Consider the following 24308-nt stretch of genomic DNA (forward strand, 5'->3'; position numbering starts at 1 on the left):
CCCGGGTTCAAGCGATTCTCCTGCCTCAACCTCCCAAATAGCTGGGATTACAAGTGCTTGTCACCAAGCCCAGCTAATTTTTTTGTATTTTTAGTAGAGATGGGGTTGAACTATGTTGGCCAGGCTGGTTTTGAACTCCTGATCTCAAGTGATCCACCTGCCTCAGCCTCCTGGAGTGTGGGATTCCAGGTGTGAGCCACCGTGCCCAGCCTGGAATGCACTGAAATCTCCCCAGGTGTTTCCCATGGGTAGCCACGTTCGGAAGCACTTTTCTTTCTTTTTTTTTTTTTTTTGAGATGGAGTTTCGCTCTTGTTACCCAGACTGGAGTGCGATGGCACGATCTCAGCTCACCGCAACCTCCGCCTTCTGGGTTCAAGTAATTCTCCTGCCTCAGCCTCCCGAGTAGCTGGGACTACAGGCACGCACCACTATGCCCAGCTAATTTTTGTATTTTAGTAGACATGGGGTTTCACCTTGTTGACCAGGATGGTCTCGATCTGTTGACCTCGTGATCCACCCGCCTCGGCCTCCCAAAGTGCTGGGATTATAGGCGTGAGCCACTGTGCCTGGCCCAGAAACACTTTTCTAAAGAAACAGAAGGAAGGAAAGGTTGATTTGGAAAGCAAAGTGAGATGATAGTCTGTTTGTTCTACATGAAAACTAAACAGATACTACTTGCCCTGCTCTTTCTGGGGAAAAAAAACAAAGGGCCCAGGATGGACTTGAATTACTACTAGACTTATGTAAGCATTGAGTTAGTTGAAGTATAGCTCTTAGCCATATCAAACTTTCTGACTATACCTGAGGCGTTCTAGAATTTGATCACTTGACTTTAACAGATCAAGTCTACAAGAGCAGAAAGAAGGGAAAGAGCCCATATTGTTGCCTCACTCTGCAGGGCAAGAACCACCTCCTTATTGGTAAGACAGGAGCATAAATCAGACACAAATCTGGGCTGGGTACAGTACTCAAGCCTGTAATCCCAGTACTTTGGGAGGCTGAGGCGGGCGGATCACCTGAGGTCAGTGGTTCGAGACCAGTCTGGCCAACATGGTGAAACCCTGTCTCTATTAAAAAACACAAAAAATTAGCCAGGTGTGGTAGTGGGCGCCTGTAGTCCCAGCTACTCGGGAGGCTGAGGCAGAATTGCTTGAACCCAGGAGGTGGAGGCTGCAGTGAGCTGAGATTGCACCACTGTACTCCAGCCTGAGTGACAGAGCAAGACTCCATCTCAGACAAACAATAAACCAATTGCTGGGGAGAAACACCACTTTTTGTGACATTGAGTCTGAGATAACTCATAAAGAAGATACTGTTTTCCAAACTTTATAGGTTAACATTCCATGAGCAAAACATTAAACTTCCCAACATAGGTGTATTTCTTTATAAATGATATGTATGCACTATTATGTGTCTTGTAAAACACAAATGTAGAAATTGAAAAGAATGAAAGAAAACATAAATCTACACAGAAGTTCTTTGAGAATCATCTTGTATACTCCCAGGTACGTGCAGCCCACTTCTGAGATCCTTGGTACAGAGGGTGGGTCTATGGATTGGATTCTGGCAGTAGATGACAGCAGCAGTCTTTACATCACCAATGAATAACTAACTTGAAGACTACAAAGAATATGATTTCTGCCTTCAAGGAAATCTAGAGGGGAAGAGATGCATCCACATGACCATAACACAAAGGCCGGGCTGCCTGTAATCCCAGGCATTCCACATACAATTCCACGGTGGCTCATGCCTGTAATCCCAGGCATTACACATACAATTCCATGGTGGCTCATGCCTGTAATCCCAGGAATTTGGGAGGCCAAGGCAGGGGGTCACTTGAGGTCAGGAGTTTGGGACCAGCCTGGCCAACATCGTGAAACCCTGTCTCTACTAAAAATACAAAATTAGCCAGGCATGGTGGCACATGCCTATAATCCCAGCTACTTGGGAGGCTGAGGCAGGAGAATCACTTGAACCTGGGAGGCGGAGTTTGCAGTGAACTGACATCATGCTACTGCACTCCAGCCTGGCAACAGAGCAGGAAAAAAACCACCATAAGCGGATAAATGGGAAGCCTCGTAGCAGACATGTCTAATAACCCTCAGTGGAGGTCCAAAGCATAACACAGAAAAAGCAATTCAGGGCCGGGCGCAGTGGCTCAAGCCTGTAATCCCAGCACTTTGGGAGGCCGAGGCGGGTGGATCACGAGGTCAACAGATCGAGACCATCCTGGTCAACATGGTGAAACGCCGTCTCTACTAAAAATTACAAAAAAAAAAAAATTAGCTGGGCACGGTGGCGCGTGCCTGTAATCCCAGCTACTCAGGAGGCTGAGGCAGGAGAATTGCCTGAACCCAGGGGGCGGAGGTTGCGGTGAGCCGAGATTGAGCCATTGCACTCCAGCCTGGGTAACAAGAGCGAAACTCCGTCTAAAAAAATAAAAAGATTAAAAAAAAAGCAATTCAGTGATAGGAGGTCTAGAGGAGTCAACGTCATGTGGTCCAGATGCATACCTCTCTGATTGACGTTTCATCTAATCACAATTTTAAAATATGACTAATATTAATTGAGCCTTTTGTGCAGGATAGTCACTGTACTAAATGCCTGACTTGTATTTCTTTGTTTAATACTTATCACAGTCCTGTAAGGAACTTATACCATTTTTTAATTTTATTTTTGAGACAGAGTCTCACTCTGTCACCCAAGCTGGAGTGCAGTGGTGTGATCTCAGCTCACCACAACCTCCACCTCCTGGGTTCAAGTGATTCTCCTGCCTCAGCCTCCTGAGTAGCTGGGATTACAGGCATGCACCACCATGTCCAGCTAATTTTTACATTTTTAGTAGAGACGGGATTCCACCATATTGGCCAGGTTGGTCTCAAACTGCTAAATTTGTGATTCGCCCTCTTCCAGGTGTGAGCCATCTAGCCCGGCCCCCTCTTGGTAATGCTTTCTGCTAAGTTATTTTCCCCTAGGTGACTCTGGAAGATTGACCTTCTTCTTTCTCTCCTCTCTTCTTACCCCTTTGGCTTTAGATCTTATCTGGATGCTAACAACTCCCACACACTTCATTCTTAACTGGAACATTTTGTAATTTTCTGTATTTTGAATTTACTTTGAATTGGGTTTATGCCTATTTAGAACATACTGTCCTTGAAGAATGTATTTTTGTATTTGCTTATTGTTATTGTTATTTTTTCTTAATTTCATCTTGAATTGTATGTATTTGCTTGTACTAATGAAAAGAAATTCTGGTTCAGGTTCGGTGGCCCATGCCTGTAATCCCAGCACTTTAAGAGACTGAGGTGCGTGGATCACTTGAGGTCAGGAGTTTGAGACCAGCCTGGCCAACACTGTGAAAACCCATCTCTACTAAAAATTAAAAAATTAGCTGGGCATGGCGGTGCATGCCTGTAGTCCCAGCTACTCGGGAGACTGAGGCAGAGAATTGCTTGAGGGAGGTGAAGCTTACAGTGAGGCGAGATCATGCCACTTTAGTCCAGCGTGGGTGACAGAGTGAGACCCTGTCTCAAAAAAAAGGTCACAATAACAAAAAAGAAACTGGAAGGAAACTTATAAGGGTGGTTGCCTGTGTGTAGTAATAGGGGATGAAAGGAACTGGGAAGAAACTAACCAAGACCAAAGATACCAGGCCTGAGAGAAAGAACAGGGTGATTGGAGACCTTGAGTTTGACCTCGTGGTCCTGTTTCCTCTTCATGAATGACATAGAGAGGACAAAGGAAGGGCAACAAACTTGGAGGGAGAGGACCACAAGCCCTTGAAACTGTTTCAGGGCCAGCTGTTCCCCTCATGGGTACTTGTGCCTGTTTCCTTGGGGTGGGAGAAGGGCTGAGTTATTGACAGGCCTTCTTCCCTCACCAGGTAAGTTTCCTGAGGACAGCTGCTCTGTGAAGCCCATCGCCCCAAGGGCACCTATCAAAGACCCTGCAAACAAGCAGATGGCAATCTACATGGCCAATGACATTGCCCACCCCAGGTACAGGGGCTGCCTGCTTTTCCCCGAAGTGGGAGCCTAGCTTGCAGGTAAGTGTCCTTCCCCCTTGCTCCTCTAAAGTGATACTTCACTCCTCAAAAGAAAATATTTAATCCTTTTTATTGTAAAAGTTATTAAACACACCCAAAATGAAAAATGGTATAATGAACCATTCAGAATGAACAGCATCATGAACTCCTGATCTGAAAATTATCACGTTGTGCCATATATAGTCTTTCTTTTTTTCTGATTAAAAAATCAAATCCCTGACATCATTTTATTCCTAAATTCTCAAATGTATATCTAAAAGTTTAGAACATTTTCATATGCAACCATCACACTGTTCTCACGCCTAACAAATTTAACATTAATTGCTTCTTATACTCTAATATCCAATCTATATTCACACTTACCACTAAGTGAAATGCCTTTAAATTTACGAATAATTTTAGATTGGAGTTGCAAATGAAACCAGAGAAGCCAGCATGAGCCTGACAGCCCCCTTAGCACAGAGCTCTGAGAAACCCGGTACCCAAGAAATACGAAATACTTGTTCCTTTTTGCTGTAATAGCAAGTCACGGCAGCTCTCACTGTGAGCTCTTACCACTGAGAACGTGCTTTGCACCCTGCAGTGCCGAGTGGAACACTGCATTCACTCTGTGTGTCTTCCACAGAGCTGAGTATAATGCCTACACGGAGTAGATGTTTAACAAATTGTCATCCGTTTTTGTTTTAGAAACAGAATATTGCTCTGTTGCCCAGGCTAGAGTGGAGTGGCACAGTCACAGCTCACTGAAGCCTCAAAATCCTGGACTCTAGCCATCCTCCTGCTTCAGCCTCCTGAGTAACTGGGACTATAGCTGTACAGCACCACATTCAGCTAGCTATTTATTTTTCTTTTTTTTTTTTTCTTCTATTTTTTATTTTTGAGACCAAGTCTCACTCTGTTGCTCAGGCTGGAGTGCAGTGGCATGATGTCAGCTCACTGTAACCTCCACTTCCTGGGTGCAAGCAATTCTCATGTCTCAGCCTCCCAAGTAGCTGGGACTGTAGGCGTGAGCCACCACATCCAGCTAATTTTTGAATTTTTAGTAGAGATGAGGTTTCACCATGTTGGCCAGGCTGGTCTTGAACTTCTGACCTCAGGTGATCTGCCCGACTTGGCCTCCCAAAGTGCTGAGATTACAGGAGTAAGCCACCATGCCCGGCCATTACTTTTCTTTTCTTTTTTTTGAGACAGGGTCTTACTACAGTACCCAGGTTGACTTTGAACCTCTGGCCTCAAGTGATCCTCCTGCCTCAGCCTCCCAAGTAGCTAGGATTACTAGTCTGAGCAACTAATTGTAATTTGAATCGCTAATCATATTTCCTTGGTATTATTTCCTCACGGCCAAGTAGTGATATGGCTGTTTTATCAGATCATTTCATTGGCCTTGTAAAGTAGATTTCACTCTCCCCATTTCACAGATGAGGAAACTGAGAGTCAAGCTTGTTTAAAGTTCCAAAACTAGGAAGTAGGGGAGCTAAGACTCAATTCTGTTTGCTCTGACTCCAGAATCTGAATGGTCATCTATCTCTTGGTAATCACTAAGGGACTCTGGTGGGGGAGTGAAGGTCTCAGTCCTGGCTAGAGGCAAAGAGAGGCTAAAGGAGGAAGGTGGAGGAGGAGGATAGACAAAAGGAGGAGAAAGAAAGAAAGAACAAAGAAAAAGAAATCAGGGGCAGAAAGCGGTACGGAAACCGAGAGGGGCCAGGCGCCCAATCTCTCTGAAGTGGGGAAGTGGGACAAGATGGTTTACATCTCTAACGGACAAGTGTTGGACAGCCGGAATCAGTCTCCATGGAGATTATCTTTGATAACAGATTTCTTCTGGGGAATAGCTGAGTTTGTGGTTTTATTTTTCAAAACTCTGCTTCAGCAAGACGTGAAAAAAAGAAGAAGCTATGGAAACTCATCTGATTCCAGATATGATGATGGAAGAGGGCCATCAGGAAACCCTCCCCGAAGAATGGGTAGAATCAATCATCTGCATGGCCCCAGTCCTCCTCCAATGGCTGGTGGATGAGGAAGGTAAATGTCTGTTCTAAGAAGCAGACAACTGGACGTGTGCATTCATAGCAGAAGGAAACCATCAAGAAGTGGAAGGCTGATCATGCTGAGCAGTCGATGAATGTGTATGTCTAAACAAGGACTGTTCTGTGTCCTCACAGATGAATGACGTCATGCCAGGAATTCCCTCTGCAGGGAACTGGCCTGACTGACATGCAGTTTCATAAATGTACATGTTTGTCTCATTATAGTTTATTAAAGTATTAATATAGTTTTAATAAGTAAATTTTTAGGTTGCACAATGGACTCATCTTTATATTAAATTCATGAAAAAACTGAAGAAAATAAAGCCTGTGTATTTAGCACAAAAAAAAAAAAAAAAGAAAAAGAAATCAGGGTGGGTATGGTGGCTCATTTAGGTAATCCCAAAACTTTGGGGGCCAAGGCAGCGGGAGGATGGCTTGAACACAGTTCTAGACCAGCCTGGGAAAAATAGTGAGATACCATATCTACAAAACATAAAAAAAAGATTCATGTGAGCGGTGGGTCACGCCTATAATCCCAGCACTTTGGGAGGCTGAGGCGGGTGGATCACGACATCAAGAGATCGAGACCATCCTGGGCAACAAGGTGAAACCCCATCTCTACTAAAAATACAAAAAATTAGCTGGGCATGGTGGTGCGTGCCTGTAGTCCCAGCTACTCGGGAAGCTGAGGCAGGAGAATTGCTTGAACCCAGAAGGCGGAGGTTGCGGTGAGCCGAGATCGTGCCATTGCCCTCCAGTCTGGGTAACAACAGCGAAACTCCATCTCAAAAAAAAAAAAAAAAATTCACTGGGTATGGTGGTGTGTGCCTGTAGTTCCAGCTACTTGGGAGGCTGAGGTGGGAGGATCACTTGAGCCCAGGATTTTGAGGCTGCAGTGAGCTAAGATTGCACCACTGCATTCCAGCCTGGGTGATAGAGCAAGACCCGTCTCAACAAAATAAAATAAAAGAAGCTGGGAGAGATGCTGTCATGAAAATAGGACTAGCAGCAGTTGGATTTAAGGCCGTTGTGTATAGTGAATACAATAGGTGTTTGTTGTATTGTAGAATAAATGAGAAGCCTTTTTTTTTTTTTTTGAGATGGAGTCTCACTCTGTTGCCCAGGCTGGAGTGCAGTGGTGGGATCTTGGCTCACTGCAACCTCTGCCTCTTGGGTTCAAGCAATTCTCCTGCCTCAGCCTTCCGAATAGCTGGGAAAACAGGTGTGCGCCACCACACCTGGCTAATTTTTGTATTTTTAGTAGACATGAGGTTTCACCATATTGGTCAGGCTGGTCTTGAACTCCGGACCTCAGGTGATCTGCCCAGCTTGGTCTCCCAAAGTGCTGGGATTACAGACGTGAGCCACCACACCTGGCCAATGAGGAGCCACCACACCTGGCCAATGAGGAGCCTTTTGAGCTTCAGCCCTCACACTCTAAAGTCTAGAGTTCAGTCTGTAGACATCGTTGTATTCCTGGGGCTAGCCTGCAACCTGGCACATAGTAAGAGCTCAAATATCTGTTGAATGAATGAATAAATGCACAAGTGAACAAATAAATGATTGAATGAATGATGGGTTATATGAAATAACAATTTGGTTTTTTTGAGACAGAGTCTCGTTCTGTCACCCAGGATAGAGTGCAGTGGCTCGATCTCAGCTCACTGAAACCTCTGCCTCCCGGGTTCAAGCAATTCTCCTGTCTCAGCCTCCAGTGTAGCTGGGACTAGAGGTGCACGTTGCCACACCAGGCTACTATATATACATTTTTTTTTGTCCGCCCGCCCCCTACTTTTTATATTTTTAATAGAGACAGGCTTTCACCATGTTGGCCGGGATCGTCTTGATCTGCTGACCTCGTGATCTGCCTGTCTTGCTTCCCAAAGTGCTGGGTAAGCCACTGATCCTGGCCGAAACAACAAATTATTTAACAAGTCATTAAGCTAATGAATTAATTGATGGGGCAGATGGATGAATTCTTCAAATCTCTGTAGAAAGAACGTGAGTAGGGAAGAGAATAACTGAATAGCAGCACTGTTTATTGAGCATTTTATTATTAGACCTGTGCTAAGAATTTCACAAGCAGTGTTTCCATTTAATCCATTTAATCCTCACAGCAGCCTCTCTGGGGTTGTTACCATCATTTTCTAAGTGAGAAATTAGATCTTGGGAGGCCAGGTAATTTGCTCCATGTCCCACAAGGCAGAGCTGGAATATTGACCCTATCATACTCCAAAGTTTAGACTCTTCACCACCCAATCAATGCCCCACTCAACACAGGACTTGCTTTTGGTAGCTGATAAAATTCAGGTAAACCACCACTTAACCTCTGGAAAGCTGTACATTTAAAAATAAACATGGTTAATTACTTCTCTCATTATTTAAAGGACACTTTTCTATTGCATGTTTCTTATTTATTATTACTATTTTTTGGAGACGGAGTTTTGCTCTCGTCACTCAGGCTGGAGTGCAATGGTGCCTTCTCAGCTCACTGTAATCTCGCCTCCTGGTTCAAGTGATTCTCCAGCCTCAGCCTTCCAAGTAGCTGGGATTACGGGCACCCAGCACCATGCCCAGCTAATTTTTATATTTTTAGTAGAGATGGGCTTTCACCACATTGGCCAGGCTGGTCTCGAACTCCTGACCTCAGGTGATCCACCTGCCTCAGCCTCCCAAAGTGCTGGGATTACAGGTGTGAGCCACTGCACCTGGCCGCATGACTTTTTATAAGTGAAGGAGTAGCCTCAACTCCTCTGCTTCTGAAATCTGAATTTTGTTCAAAGCAAGGTGGATATTAACTAAAGATGTGTACTTGTGGAAGCTGGTTTAGTTATTTCTGGGAATCTGGGATTTTGGTGTTTGAACCTTGACAACTAAGCTCTTGATTTTGTGACATCTCATCTTGACAGATGAAATAAAAGTAAATTAAAATTCCCCAAATCCAAAATCCATGAAAGAAAAGACAGATATGTTATTGCAGGAGTTCAAGATCTGCCTGGGTGTGGTATGCTCCTGCTCCTCAGGAGGCAGAGGCAGAAGAATCCTTTGAGCTCAGGAGTTCGAGGCTGCAGTGAGCTGTGATTACACTACTGCACTCCAGTCTGGGTGACAGAGCAAGACCCCAATTCAAAAAAAAGACAAGACAGATTTGTACCACTTCTGGTTAGGCTGTGGTTCAAAGTTCAACTATGGACCATAAATTCAGAAAAAATATTTCTAATTCCTGTCATAGACCAAGGACTGTGTTAATATATCCTACATTTATTTCTGAGGGCTTGTGCAAAATAAAACTATATATATATGTATGCACACATGTGTATATACACATATGTATATATGTATACATGTGTATATGCATATACGCACACATGTGTATATACACATATATGAATGTATATATGTATATGTGTATGCATATATGTGTACATACCCACATACTGTACAAAGCTCTGACAAATCAATAAGAAAAAGGGCTACATGGCCGGGTGCAGCAGCTCATGCCTATAATTCCAGATTTTTGGGAGGCCAAGTTGGGTGGATCACTTGAGGTCAGGAGTTGAGGCCTGGCCAACATGGTGAAACCCCATCTCTATTAAAAATACAAAGAAAAAATTAGCTGGACTTGGTGGCATGCGCCTGTAATCCCAGCTACTTGGGAAGCTGAGGTAGGAGAATCCCTTGAACCTGGAAGGTGGAGGTTGCAGTGAGCCGAGATCACACCACTGTACTCCAGCCTGGGTGACAGAGCGAGACTCTGTCTCAAAAAAAAAAAAAAACAAAAGAAAAGAAAGGGCTATAATCCAATATAAAAATGGGCAAAGTATATTTAGAGGAAAAAATACAAATGGCTCTTTTTTTCTTTCCTTGAGACAGGGTCTCACTCTCAACCAAGCTGGTCTGGTAGTATGATCACAGCTCACTACGACCTTGAACTCCTGGGCTCAAGGGATCCTCCTGCCTCAGCCTCCCGAGTAGCTGGGACTATCGGTACATGCCACCACACCTGGTTAATTTTTTATTTTTTACTTTTGTGGAGACAGGGTCTCATTGTGTTGTCCAGGCTGGTTTTGAACTCCTGGGCTCAAGGGATCCTCCTGCCTTGACCTCCCAAAGTTCTGGATTACAGGTGTGAACCACTACGCCAGTCTAAAAGGCTCTTACATATATGAAAAATGCTCTTTTATCCTAATTTTACAATGTAAGTTAAAACTATGCTGAGAAAAAAACAAAAACAATTATACTGAGGGAATAATTTTTCACCTATTTGATTAGCAAAGATTATAAAACACTTTTTGATAGCACATACTGATAGTGTGGGGAAATTGTAATCTCATACTGTTTTTGGGAAAGTAAGTTGGTATAAGTTTTTTTTTTTTGAGACAGAGTCTTGCTCTGTGGCCCAGGCTGGAGTGCAATGGTGTGATCTTGGCTCACTGCAACCTCCACCTCCCAGGTTCAAGCGATTCTCCTGCCTCAGTCTCCTGAGTAGCTGGGATTACTTACAGGTGCCCACCACCACACTCAGCTAATTTTTATATTTTTAGTAGAGACAGGGTTTCACAATGTTGGATAGCCTGATCTCAAACTCCTGACCTCAGGTGATCCACCTGCCTTAGCCTCCCAAAGTGCTGAGATTACAGGGTGAGCCACCATGCCCAGCTGGCATGGTATAACTTCTAAGTGTGGACATTTGCAAGATCTATATACTACTACACATATATTTGAAGGTACAGCTATACTTGTGTATGTGCAAAATTATGCATGTACAAGCTTACCCATCATAGCATGATTTAATTAGCAAAAGATGGAAATTACCTTAGTGTTCATCAGCAGAAGACTAGATCCATAAATCACCCCCATGCATAAAATGGAGTTCAAGCTGTGTCTAGATCTCTGCTAATATAGAAGCCACATGTGGCTGTGGAGTATTTGAAATATGGCTAATCCCAATTGAGATGTGCTTTAAGTGTAAAATACACACCAAATTTTGAAGACCTGGTACAAAATAGGAGTGTAAAACCTTGTTAATAATTTTTTATTCCTGTCAAAATGGTTTTTTTTTTTTTTGAGACAGAGTTTTGCCCTCTTTGCCCAGGCTGGAATGCCATAGCATGATCTCAGCCCACTATAACCTCCACCTCCCGGTTTTAAGTGATTCCCCTGCCTTAGCCTCCTGAGTAGCTGGGATTACAGGAATGTACTACCATGCCCAACTAATTTTGTATTTTTAGTAGAGACAGGGTTTCATCATGTTGGCCAGGCTGGTTTCGAACTCCTGACCTCAGGAGAGCCAAGATTGTGCCACTGCACTCCAGCATGGGCGACAAAGCGAGACTCTCTCTCTTAAAAAAAAAAAAAGAAAGAAAGAAAAGAAAAGAAAAAGGTGGAAATGGGTTGAGCATGGTGGCTCATGCCTGTAATCCCAGCACTTTGGGAGCCCAAGGCAGGAGGATCACTTGAGCCCAGGAGTTCGAGACCAGTCTGGGCAACATAGGGCAGACCCTGTTTCTACAAAAAAATATAAAAATATTATCTGGGCATGGTGGCATGTGCTTGGTCCCAGCTCCTTGGGAGGCTGAGGTGGCAGGGTAACTTGAGCTCAGAGTTGAGGCTGAAAATCTCACCACTTCACCGCAACAGAGTGAAACCCTGTGTCAAAAAAAGGAAAAAAAAACAAAGATGAATATGCATAGCAAAAGGACTGGCAGATGGGTGTAGTAAGGGGAATGTGTTAGGTACAGAAAAAGAACTTGCTTACCTACTCTTTTTTTTTTCTTTTTTTGATACAGGATCTCACTTTGTCACCCAGGCTGGAGTGCAGTGGTGTGATGGTGTGATAATAGCTCACTGTAGCTTCCACCTTCTGGACACAAACCAACCTCTGGCCCCAGCCTTTCGAGTAGCTGGGACTGTAGGCATGCAACACCACGCCTGACCCTTTTATTCTGAATTATTTGAACCTTTTGTAAAGAGAATGCTTAACTTGTGTAAATCTAAGATAAAAGAGCTGGATTAGAACAAATACACTGAGATGTTAACAATAACTGTCTTTAGATAATGAGATTATAGGTAATTTTTCTCCCTTTTACTTTATTTTCAAAAAATTTCCCAATTATTCTATAAATAACACTCTTACTTTTGTAATGGAAAAGCCTACAAACCTTTTTGTTTTTTCACTTTCTTTAAAAAAAACACTTCAAAAGATTCTATTAGCCTTTAAAAAATTTTTAAATTATCTTCATTGCTTTTTAAAATGATTGTAAGTAATGCAGACTTTTTAAATAAAATGTCAAACAGCACAGAAAGAACATAGTGTGGGAAAAAAAGGTATTTCATAATTCCATCTCCTTCTATGAGATAATCACTATTCTCTAAAACTTTAAAAATACAGCATATTTCTATTAAGAATTTAAAAATAATTTCAAATTAACTGGAAAGGCCAAGAACTGGAATACACTTTCTTTGTCCCAAGCAAGAGTTCTAAATGTTTTAAATTTATCATCTCATGGAATTTACCCAACGACTCTCTGGGGTAGATGTTATACCCCATTAACCACAAAGTCAGGCTGGGAGGGCTTGAACAATTTGCCTAAGGCCACACTCGAGTTAGGGGCAGGGTTGGCATTCAAACCCAAGTCCAAGACACAGCCTCAGGCCACTGCCATCATGGTGGGTGGGGCGGGTGTGATTAGGACCAGGAATGGGACTTGGGTTCAAGTGTGGTGGCCCTTCTTCTAGTGCCCCTAGGAAAGGGTGTTTAGTGAAGGATTTTTGCCTTTGGTGATAAGTGTGTAGCTGTGATTCAGAGAGGAGAAGATGATAATAGTGGAGCTGGGGCGTACGGATACTTGGGGGCATTTTACAGTCCTGTTGCCAGGGGAAAGAGCACCGAGGAGCAGTGGGTGAAACTGGAAAGCAGCAGCTAGCTACAGCACTCCAAAGGGTTAAAGCCAGGCTGGAAAGCCCCTGGGGGGAAGCTGCCACCAAGGCTGCAATCCTGAGGCCTTCACCTCCCCCATCGGCAGGAGCTGGACTGGTTCCTCCTGGGATTATTTGAGGCCCCTGGGCCCTAGGTGAGCCGTGGGGGAGGAACGGAAGAAGCTACAGGTACTGCATGCCCCTACCTTCCTGTGGGGCTCAGTAAGTTAGGTGCCCTGGGATAGGCCCCCTGGCTCCTGACAGATGCAGCTCTGGCCCAGGCTTGCTTTGGGAATAAGAGGTGTTGAACCCCAAGCTTGGGGAATGCTCAGAGAATGGGGGGTGGGGGGGGATGCAGCCTTTAGAGAAAGTGGGGCCTTCCTGGATGGGAAGGGTGCCTGCACCATGATGGGGTGGTGAGTAGCTCTCCAGCCTGCCTGGTTCTCCCTATCTTCCAGGACCAGGGTTGGTGGGAGCTGACTCACGAAGAGATGCATTTTGAGGGTTCAGAGCGCCTCAAGGTATTTCTCTAAGCAATCATCCATAACTAGTTTCTGGGCCCCAGCCTTGCTCTCATCCACCTCCCCCGAAAGCCTGGCCACAGACTTTCTTTCCCCTTGGTCTTTCAATCCAAACCTTCTCCTCCCCTTCCCTCCCCTCCCCCCAAACTCTTTAGAAATCTTTCAACTTTCTTTCAAGTTTTCTCTGGGCAGTTTGGGGTCTGTTTCAGGGCTGCGTCAGGGCGCTTTAACACCCCCAGCTGGGGAGAGTGGATGACAATAGCTGCTATCGCTTTACCATTGGAAGTGACCCCCGAATTTGCACTTCTTTCATCTTGGTACAGAGCACTTGAGGGTGGGCGATTTCCTGGGGGGAGTGGCTTAAGCTGCTTCCCCACCGGCCAGTTGGCTGTAGACGGTCCATGCTCAATGGTCCTCTACAGATATGAAACTGGTTCTGGAGTGAGACGAGCTCAGATGGGGACGCTGCCCCACAGGGTGACTTAAATGTCCCAGGCTGGAAGGTGGAGCAAGAAGTGGATGCCCCCAGGGCTCTGGGTCACCCTCCAGGTCAGTAAACCAGTGAGTTTCCTCGAAACTAGGAAGGGTGGGGGTACCCCGTACAGCTTGGAGGCTCTAGCGGGGTCAGGTCAAGGAGTGACCCCGTGAAGATGCTGTGTGGTGTGTGTGTGTGTGTCTGTGTGTGTCTGTGTGTGTGTATGTAGAGGGAGAGGACGCATTGTTTCAAGTTCTCTTTCTCCCCACCCCCACCTCCACCTCCAGCCTGTCCCCACCCCCACCCGTCTGCCTATCTCCCTTCCCCACCCTACACAATGATCTGGCCTCGGTCCCTTCCTAGGTTCCCGGAGCTTCTCAGGTTGGATCCCTCGTCCTTGCAGCCCCAGACCTGCCAGCTCCCTCTTTTGCCACCCACTGCCTCCTGGCACCCCAAGGGGCAACTAGGAGACTGTGCTGCTTCCCTCTGTGGGCTGCACTCTCCCTCCCTTCCAAACACGTGGTCCAGTAGAGCAACTGTACTGGGCTGGATTGACTTGGTGGCCTCAGGCCGACCCTTGTGACCTAAGTTGCAGCCACTACTCTTGGTGGTGGGAATTTTCTTGGGAAGCTGCAGCCCAAAGACTTGGCTGCCACCAGCCAACCCTGGCAGCTGCCCTTGCCGGGCTGGGCCTCTAGGCCACCGGGGAGGGAGCCAAGATGGCTGGCGCTCCCTTAAGCCCAGGCAGGGCGCAGGCTGTGCAGTCGGGCTGGTGTGGCCCGGGGCAGGGAGGGAAGGGCCGAGAGTCACGGAGTTAGGCCAGGTGAGGAGTCAGCCATCCAGGGGAGAATCAAACCCAGAGCCTTACTGTGGGCTGAGACCTGTGTGGCCCATGTTCTGGTTGACTAGACAACACAGTGCCTGCTTTGGGAGGGAGAGGAAGAAAAGGGAGGGGTGAAAACACGGGATCCATGGTAAGCTAGAGCCCAGGATGAGGCTGGTGGGGAAGGAGTTTGTTTTGAAGACCAGGCCAGCATCATAAGAGCAGACCTCTTGCCCTCCCATCCCTTGGCCTACCCAAAGCCCTAACTCACTCCTAAAACGCAGGGGACAAGAGACCAGAGCTGGGTTCTGAGACCCCATCTACTTGAAATAAAGAATGGGAGAGCGGGGAGGCTGACCTTGGTGAAGGCGAGGCTGTGAGTGCCCTGCAGGGTAGCCTGTGGCCATTCATTCATTCCTTGGCTCCGGAGACTTTCCTGGTGCTAAGATCCTGGCTGGATGCGTTTACCCTCTCCCTTCCAATCTCAAGCAAGAGGAGAGGAGAGCCTGTGCAATCCGAGGGTGCCTTGCCGCCTTGGTTTCATACCTCTTCAGATCACTTCTGAGAGTTGTGGGGGCCAGGGCAGGCCAGCTGGGCAAAGTCCATAGATTAGCTATCACTTTTTGCACCTCCTTCCCTGAATGCACCTGGCAACCGGCCTGTCTGCTTTGCATTGCACTTCTAGGAAGAGAGCCATTGCCAAAAAGACTTGCACCTGAACCCCATCATCAATTGTCTACTTAAGAGTGATAGGCTTCCCCGTGCAGCCCCGGCCCTTTCCGCACGGCCCTGTTCTCTGGTGGGCCAATCCATCTGGGTTGGGGGTGAGTGTGGAGCTGCTTTTTCTTAAGCTTTTGTGGAAGCCAGAAGCAGGGTATCACCTACTTGTATCTCCTACCTCTTTGGGGAAGAGGCAAGAATGAGATTGGGTGGAGTCGGGTGGAACTGGAACTGGGACTGGGAAGGGTAGCTAGGGTGGGACGAGTAGGGTGGGGATGGGTGGGGACTGTGCAAGAGGAAGTGTGGCATATCTAGATGTGTTGGAAACTATCTGGACTCTGCTCCATGAATTCAGGCAAGTCGACTTTACCTTTCTGGACCTCAATTTCCTTATTTGGCCAAATTTATCTCAAAGTCCCCCAAATCCGTGTGTTTCTGGATCCATTGGATGATAATTTTGGGTGATGGAATTACAGCGGTTAGAAGGGCAGTTTGAGAGTCAGTCTGCTTAGGCTTTGCAGTTTTTAAAAGCTGTGTGGTCTTGAGAAAGTTGCTTAATTTAAACCCTGAGCCTCCAGGTGTGAAGTAGGACTAGGGACCGTGTAGATAGCATAGGTGTGATGGAATTGTAGTTCACGTGGAGGGAAGGTGAGAACCACATATAAACAAAATTACCTCAGGAAAGCTTGAAGTCCAAATGCTTAAGGGTGAAAAGCTGGCAGATACTTGTTAACACTTGGGAGAACCTCATGCTTCGCTCAGGAAATTGGCTAATTATGTGTAAGTGTATGAAAAATCATCCACACGTCTTAAATTTATTGTTCCCTCCTGTTTTTCCTGAGATTTTGGTTGAATTACCTAGTTAAATGCGCACAGGAAGCAGTCAGTAAATGGTGGCTATTTTCCTAATTTTGTTTACAAAGTAGCTAGCAGAGCCCTCATTTGTATGCAGCTGTAAAATAGCATTCAACAAGTAACATGCAAGAAAAACACAAACCCAGCGCCGTGCTTGTTGACGTGGTTGTCTGCCAACATGAAAAAGCTGGTCTCTGTGTACAGGTTGTTCTTCAGGGTTCATTTTTAATTTTATTTTTTTCAAAGCTCTGTATGCTCTGACGGGTTCATTTTTGGAAAATTGTATAATGTAAGTGCTCTGTTTACTAAGGACTGATACGGTTTATCTCCTGAATCCAAAGAAAAGTAATAGTTTTCTTTTTACAGTAAATATAAAAGGCGTAAAAATTTGACAGATTAATTAAATAATATGGTACAAATAGAAATATGGGGAGAGATTATACCAGATTTATTATAATACACACATTTTAAAGATGTCTACAGTGTAGACATTTTATCCAAAGGTGATTCTGATTACCAATTTTAATTTTTTTCATTTTTATTTTATCTTTTTTGGAGTGCAGTGGTGTAATCTCAGTCCTCCGACGCTCAGGCTGTCTTCCCACCTCAGCCTTCTGAGTAGCTGGGACTACAGGCACGTGCTACTATGCTAGGCTAATTCTCCTCCACCCCTACAGAGATGGGGTTATGTTACTTTGCCCAAGCTGGTCTTAAACCCCTGGGGCTTAAGCTATCCGCCCACCTCAGCTTCCCAAAGTTCTGGGATTTCAGATGTGAGCCACCATGCCTGGCTTGATTCCCAATTTTTAAAGAACTTTCCCTCTTTGATTATCAAGTAAAATTCCAGCAGGTGTTCCTTCAGTACTTTTCCTTTTTTTTGTTTTCAATTTTACTAAGATACAATTTGCATTCATACATTTCTTTCAAATGTAGCTTTTTTTGGTTTTATTTTGCGGGGGCAGCTCCTCTGTTGCTCAGGCTGAGGTACAGTGGCGTGATCATAGCTCACTACAACCTCGAACTGTGCTCAAATGATTTTCCCGCCTCAGCCTCCCAAAGTGCTCGGATTACAGGTGTGTGCCACCATGCTTAGCCTTAAGAGTACAGTTTGATGAGCTGAAAAATGTATGCCCAAACACCATTTTTATTTTTTATTTTTTTTGAGACGGAGTTTCGCTGTTTCCCAGACTGGAGTGCAATGGCACAATCTCGGCTCACCACAACCTCCGCCTTCTGGGTTCAAGCAATTCTCCTGCCTCAGCCTCCCGAGTAGCTGGGACTATACAGGTGCGTACCACCATGCCCAGCTAATTTTTGTATTTTTAGTAGAGACGGGGTTTCACCTTGTTGACCAGGATGGTCTCGATCTCTTGACCTCGTGATCCACCCGCCTCGGCCTCCCAAAGTGCTGGGATTATAGGCGTGAGCCACTGCGCCCGGCCTTATTTTTAATTTTTTTTCAAAACACCATTTTTAAATCTAAGGCTTATCTAAAGCAATTTATTGAACTCTGAGAACAAGTTCAATCTGAGAACAAGATCTGAGAAACCAGAAAGGATAATGGTCTCTCTCCTAATTTAAAAACAGTGTCTATGAAGGAATACCACTCTGCTTTGTAATGGAATAAAAATATAACAGTAACCAAGATGATGAGTTTTGTGTTAAAAGGTGGTTAAGGGTTTAAACAGGAGATGAATCTCAGACCCTAAAGAGCATCGGGGGACAGGCATGGTGGCTCTTGCCTGTAATCCCAGCACTTTGGGAGGCACAGGTGGGTTGATCACCTGAGGTCAGGAGTTTGAAACCATGAGACCACGCTGGTGGACCAGGTGAAACCCCTTCTCTACTAAAAATACAAAAATTAGCTGTTCGTGGTGGCATGTGCCTGCAGTTCTAGTTACTTGGGAGGCTGAGGCAGGAGAATTGCTCGAACCATGGGGGCGGAGGTTGTAGTGAGCTGAGAATGCACCCCTGCACTCCAGCCTGGGTGATAGAGTGAGACTCTGTCTCATAAAAACAAACAAAACCATTTGGTTTCAACTAGCTTGTATTGTGACCTTGGGCAAATTAGGCTAACTTCAGTTGCGGCAGTTTCCTCACCTGTAAGTTGGGGATAATGGTAGCACTTACCTTAGAGTATTAGCATCAAGATTAGGACAGTGCATGGCAGACAGTAAATGCTCAGTAAATCGTAACTATTAGATCTTTGTGAAGTGGATAGTTGCTGCCCCTTTGAAAAGGCTGTCATTGTTCTAGCGCAGCACTTCTCAAACTTTGGTTTCAGGACTCCTGTATGCTCTGAAGATCCTGAAAACGTTTTGTCCATGTAGGTCATATCTACCAGTGTATATAGTATACAAAACTTTTTTTTCTTTTTCTTTTTTTAAATGTTATATACTTTTCTATCTCCAGTATAACAGTATTGTATATGAGATTAAAATTGATCCTTTTTTTTAAAAAGACTGTTGTACAGTAACAAATAATCATTTTTATGAAAGGTGACATTTCCAGAACAAAAAACCCTGCTTCTTTCTTTCCTTTCTTTTTTTTTCTCACTCTGTTGCCTAGACTGGAGTGCAGTGGTGCGATCTCGGCTCACTGCCTCCTCTACCTCCTGGAAGCATCTGAAGAAAATCTAACTTCATTGATATGTAGATGGAAAAAGGAGTATTTTGATCACTTTTTCAGTGGATTTTTTTGATACTACACCAAACCTTGACAAGTAGTAGTTTCTCAAAGCTTAGTTATAATGTGGAATTTAAAACTGTATCCATGAACTTTTTGTACCTTGTTATATTAAAATCCATGGGTCTCTCTCTTTTTTTTTTTTTTTTTGAGACAGAGTCTTGCTCTGTCAACCAGGCTGGAGTGTAGTGGTGCCATCTCGGCTCACTGCAACCTCCACCTCCCAGGTTCAAACAATTCTGCTGCCTCAGCCTCCCGAGTAGCTGGGATTACAGGCACGTTCTACCACACCCAGCTAATTTTTGTATTTTTAGTAGAGACGGGGTTTCACCATGTTGGCCAGGCTGGTCACGATCTCCTGACCTGGTGATCTGCCCGCCTCAGCCTCCCAAAGTGTTGGGATTATTTTGGTGTAAGCCATCGCACCTGGTCTTTTTATACTTTGAATGATTCTTGCGTGACTTTGTAACAGCACCCATTGGTTATTTGGGATGATTTCTACTCACTGCAGCCTCTGCCTCCCAGGTTCAAGTGATTCTCATGCCTCAGCCTCCTGAGTAGCTGAGATTACAGGTGTGTGTCACCACTCCTGGTTAACTTTTTTTTTTCTGTATTTTTGGTAGTGATGGGGTTTCACCATGTTGGCCAGGCTAGTCTCGAACCTCCTGACCTTAAATGATATCTGCCCGCCTCAACCTCCCAAAGTGTTGGGATTACAGGCAGGCATGAGCCACTGCACCTGGCCTCTATTTTTTTTTTTTTTTGGAGACACAGTCTCATTCCTGTCACCCAGGCTGGAGTGTAGTGGTGGCAGTCATTGCTTACTGTAGCCTCGGATTCGCAGGCTCAGATGATCCTCCTGCCTCAGCCTCCCAAAGTAGCCAGGACTATAGGCACATGCCACCACGCCTGGCCACCACACCTGGCTAATTTTTGTATTTTTAGTAGAGACAGAGTTTTACCATGTTGGCCAGGCTGGTCTCAAACTCTTGACTTTAAGTGATCTGCCTGCCTCAGCCTCCCAAAGTGCTAGGATTACAGGTGTGAGCCACTGTGCCCGGCTTATAAAGCAGATTTTAAAACACCATTCCCATTTGATAGAAAATGAACAGAAGCATAGAGAAGTTAAGTGACTTGCCCAAGGTGACTAAGCTTATGTCAGAGCAAGGATTCAAAGCCAGGCTCCAGAGATCACACTTTTCCTCAGTACTGATCAGTGATGGACCAATCCCATCTATTCTGGGAGAATAGGAGCAGATAGACATTACCTTTTGAGAGAAAGTGCAGGAGTGGGCAGGGCACTGTTGCCAGTCGCCACGTGGGCACTTTGAGCTGACTTCTGCACTCTACCCCTCTATCCTTTGCCCTTGCAGGATGACTTCTCGGAACCAGCTGGTGCAGCGGGTGCTGCAGGAGCTGCAGGAGGCAGTGGAGTGCGAAGGCCTGGAGGGTCTGGTCGGTGCTGCCCTCGAGGCCAAGCAGGTCCTGTCTTCCTTTACTCTCCCCACCTGCCGGGAGGCAGGCTCTGGCCCCCAGGTGCTGGAAGTGGACTCGGTGGCCCTGAGCCTGTATCCGGACGATGCTCCCCGGAACATGTTGCCGCTGGTGTGCAAGGGCGAGGGCAGCCTGCTGTTCGAGGCGGCCAGCATGCTGCTGTGGGGTGACGCGGGCCTCAGCCTGGAGCTGCGCGCCCGCACGGTGGTGGAGATGCTGCTACACAGACACTACTACCTCCAGGGCATGATCGACTCCAAAGTCATGCTGCAGGCGGTGCGCTACTCCCTGTGCTCAGAGGAGTCCCCTGAGATGACCAGCCTGCCCCCCGCCACGCTGGAGGCCATCTTCGATGCTGACGTTAAGGCCTCTTGCTTTCCGAGCAGCTTCTCCAACGTGTGGCACTTGTACGCTCTCGCATCTGTCCTCCAGCGCAACATCTACTCCATCTACCCCATGCGCAACCTCAAGATCCGGCCCTACTTCAACCGCGTCATCCGGCCCCGGCGCTGTGACCACGTGCCCTCCACGCTGCACATCATGTGGGCCGGCCAGCCGCTCACCAGCCACTTCTTCCGCCACCATTACTTTGCCCCGGTGGTAGGGCTGGAAGAGGTGGAGGCGGAAGGTGCTCCTGGCGTGGCCCCAGCTCTTCCAGCCCTGGCTCCTCTGCCATCGCCGGCCAAGACGCTGGAGCTTCTCAACCGTGAACCTGGCCTCAGCTACTCTCACCTCTGTGAGCGCTACAGCGTCACCAAGAGCACCTTCTACCGCTGGCGGCGGCAGTCGCAGGAGCACCGGCAGAAGGTGGCTGCCCGCTTCTCCGCCAAGCACTTCCTACAGGACAGCTTCCACCGCGGGGGCGTTGTGCCGCTCCAGCAGTTCCTCCAGCGGTTCCCTGAGATCTCCCGCTCCACTTACTATGCCTGGAAGCATGAGCTGCTGGGCTCTGGCACCTGCCCGGCCCTGCCCCCCAGGGAGGTGCTGGCCGTGGAGGAGCTAGAGAAGCCTGAGGAGCAGGTGGCCGAGGAGCTGGAATGCTCCGCACTGGCAGTGTCCAGCCCTGGAGTGGTCTTAATGCAGCGGGCCAGGTTATACCTGGAGCATTGCATTTCCCTGAACACACTGGTGCCCTATCGCTGCTTCAAACGCAGGTTCCCCGGCATCTCACGGTCCACCTATTACAACTGGCGGCGAAAGGCCCTCCGGAGGAATCCCAGCTTCAAGCCAGCACCAGCTCTCTCAGCTGCTGGGACTCCCGAGCCAGCATCTGTAGGGGATGGGGCTATAATCCCTTGGAAGGGGGAGGCAGAAGTGCGGGCAGGAAAAGCCATGGGTGAGGAGCCTCCCACTCCCAGGGAGCTCCTGCCACTAAGGATGCCCCTGTCCCGTTGGCAGAGGCGTCTGCGCAGGGCTGCCCGCAGGCAGGTGCTGAGTGGGCATCTCCCCTTCTGCCGCTTCCGCCTCCGCTACCCTAGCCTGTCACCTTCTGCCTTTTGGGTCTGGAAGAGTCTTGCCCGGGGTTGGCCCAGAGGCCTGTCCAAACTCCAGGTGCCAGCTCCCACCTTGGGCGAAGGAGGGCAGGAAGCTGAGGAGAAGCAGGAGAAAGAGGCTGGCAGGGATGTGACAGCTGTGATGGCCCCACCCATGGGGGCTGCTTCCGAAGATGCAGAGGGAGGGCCTTCCAGAGAGGGGGCCCCACAAGAGGGGGCCTTAGCCCAGGGCCAGCCCCACAGTGGGCCCCTGTCGAGCCAAGCTGTGGTGGCAGCAGCGGGTGGCAGGGATGGCCGGATGCTGGTGATGGACATGATTGCCACCACGAAGTTCAAAGCCCAGGCCAAGCTGTTCTTGCAGAAGCGCTTCCAGTCCAAGAGCTTCCCCTCCTACAAGGAGTTCAGCGCACTCTTCCCCTTCACTGCCCGCTCCACCTACTATATGTGGAAGCGAGCACTCTATGACGGCCTTACCCTGGTGGATGGCTGATGGGGAGGTACAAAAAGGGCTAGGGGGAAGGGGGACCAGTTTGGAGGGGGTCAGGGACCTGACCTGACTCCAGGTTTGACCAGGATGTCCTTTGCTCCGGGTCCCACAGTATCTACTCTGAGTCCAAGGGCATATGTGTATTATTTTCTGGCTCCAGGACAGAGAGAGAGCCAGAAATCAGCCATCTGGTCTCCGGTAGAAAGCTGTGGGACCAGAGATGTTCTCTTTGGTTGTTTGCTGGTCTTATTTTTATTGTTATGATTTAGTTTTTGGTTTCATTTGAATGGGTTGGCTGGCCCCCTTGCTGGAGTTGGAAGCTGTATCATGTCAGGGGGTTCAGACGGGGGTTGGTTAGCTAGAGCTGCTTTCAGCTTTACCTGGGGACAAAAGGAGCATTATAGCATGGTCATTGGTCCCACTGGGTGGAAAGTGTATTTTCAGTTTCTTTTGGGGCTTGGCATCCTCTTTACTCAGATGTTTCCCAAAGGAACATTAAACTCAAATATGGGGTCAGATGTGGTGGCTTATGCCTGTAATCCTAGCACTTTGGGAGGCCAGGGCAGGAGGCTCACTGGAGGCCCAGGAGTTTGAGATCAGCCTGGGCAATGTATTGAGACCCTATCTCTTAAAAAAAAAAAAAGAAAATTAAATGTGGAGCTGATCAGCAGCTTGTGCCAGGCATCTCCAAGGGAGAAGGTGCCAGGTTCAGCATGAGCAGCAGCAGGGATGTATAGGAAGAACCATGGCTGGCCTCTAAGGGATGGTGCTGAGGCACTGGAGATCACCGAGGGGCTGTCTGTCCACTGCAAGGAGTGTGGTACCGGGTGGGGCAAAGCTGGGAGGAGATGCAGGCTCTGTTTGGGGGATATGGATGGCCCAGAGTCTCTGCTTGTGGGTGCTTGATCCACCTCTGGGACCCTGCGGTCCTCTGCCAGCCTGGCTGTCTGTTGGGGATTCCACCTTCTGCTGAGCCTCTCCTTGGAGCCCGAGCCCCATCTTCAATGAGGGATCACAAAGCAGCCAGGCAGGTGGGACACTAAATTTGCTTCGTTCAAGAGTAAAGTTGGAAAACCAAAGAAATAAAGTGATGTGGTGCCCACAGTGCTTGGTGTCTGGTATTTGTTTTGCCAGGATGTGATGGCCCATTCCCATGCTCCTCTTTGACTTAAGGGGACAAGAGTGACCTCTCCCTTGATGGGACACACTCCGGTCTAGGGTTAGGGGATGAAGAGAGTTATTCTGGGGACTGAATTGGATGTAGAAGTGACCTTGGGTGCTTTTCCAGCTGAGGAGTGGGGCTCTGGCTACCTGGAGAAGCCCTCCCTCCCATGGGAGAAACTTGGCATGTGAGATACCTGTTGGGGAAGGGGCTACTTTCTTCACAGGTTGGCTTGACAGGGGCCCACTGTGGGGCTGGCTCTGGGCCATGGAGGCCAGGTGAGCACCTGGAGTCAAGTCTGTGCCAGGGATTTTTTTTTTTTTTTTTTTTTAGACAAAGTTTCACTCTTGTTGCCCAGGCTGGAGCACAGTGGTGCAATCTCAGCTAACCTCAATTTCCGCCTCACAGGTTCAAGCGATTCTCCTGCCTTGGCCTCCCAAGTAGCTGGGATTAATTTTGTATTTTTAGTAGAGATGGGGTTTCACCATGTTGGTCGGTATGGTCTTGAACTCCCGACCTCAGGTGATCCACCCACCTCAGCCTCCCAAAGTGCTGGGATTACAGGTGTGACCACCATGCCTGGCCTGTGCCAGGGATTCTAT

The 24308-nt window shown here is 47.2% G+C and overlaps 2 protein-coding genes and 1 pseudogene across 7 annotated transcripts in view; 2 read left to right on the forward strand and 1 right to left on the reverse strand.

Moving 5' to 3' along the window:
- Window positions 1-15373, reverse strand: part of ABCD4 (ATP binding cassette subfamily D member 4) — a 51534-nt gene extending 36161 nt beyond the window's left edge. For all 4 annotated transcript variants that reach the window (XR_013521387.1, XM_078335443.1, XM_054240195.2 and 1 more), the window contains exon 1: window positions 15169-15373. Coding sequence is in view for 3 of the 4 variants with exons in the window: in XM_078335443.1 (XP_078191569.1) it covers window positions 15169-15221 (53 nt within the window). In the remaining variant the exon portion in view is untranslated. The remainder of the gene's footprint in view (window positions 1-15168) is intronic.
- Window positions 5716-6412, forward strand: LOC100413589 (selenoprotein K pseudogene; annotated as a pseudogene).
- VRTN (vertebrae development associated) lies at window positions 13358-24008 on the forward strand. 3 transcript variants are annotated; one of them, XM_078335441.1, is made up of 3 exons: window positions 13359-13512; window positions 13935-14061; window positions 20444-24007. In XM_078335441.1, the coding sequence occupies exon 3, from the start codon at window positions 20445-20447 to the stop codon at window positions 22545-22547; it is 2103 nt and encodes a 700-aa protein (XP_078191567.1). In that variant the 5' UTR covers window positions 13359-13512; window positions 13935-14061; window position 20444; the 3' UTR covers window positions 22548-24007. The 3 variants fall into 3 exon arrangements, with proteins under 3 accessions (XP_078191568.1, XP_078191567.1, XP_017832706.1); XM_078335442.1 differs by lacking the exon at window positions 13935-14061 and having other exon boundaries at window positions 13358-13512; window positions 20444-24008; XM_017977217.5 differs by lacking the exon at window positions 13359-13512 and having other exon boundaries at window positions 13914-14061.
- The last annotated feature ends 300 nt before the right edge of the window (window positions 24009-24308 follow it).

This window comes from Callithrix jacchus, chromosome 8 (genome assembly GCF_049354715.1).
Source record: "Callithrix jacchus isolate 240 chromosome 8, calJac240_pri, whole genome shotgun sequence".
Lineage (NCBI taxonomy): Eukaryota > Metazoa > Chordata > Mammalia > Primates > Cebidae > Callithrix > Callithrix jacchus.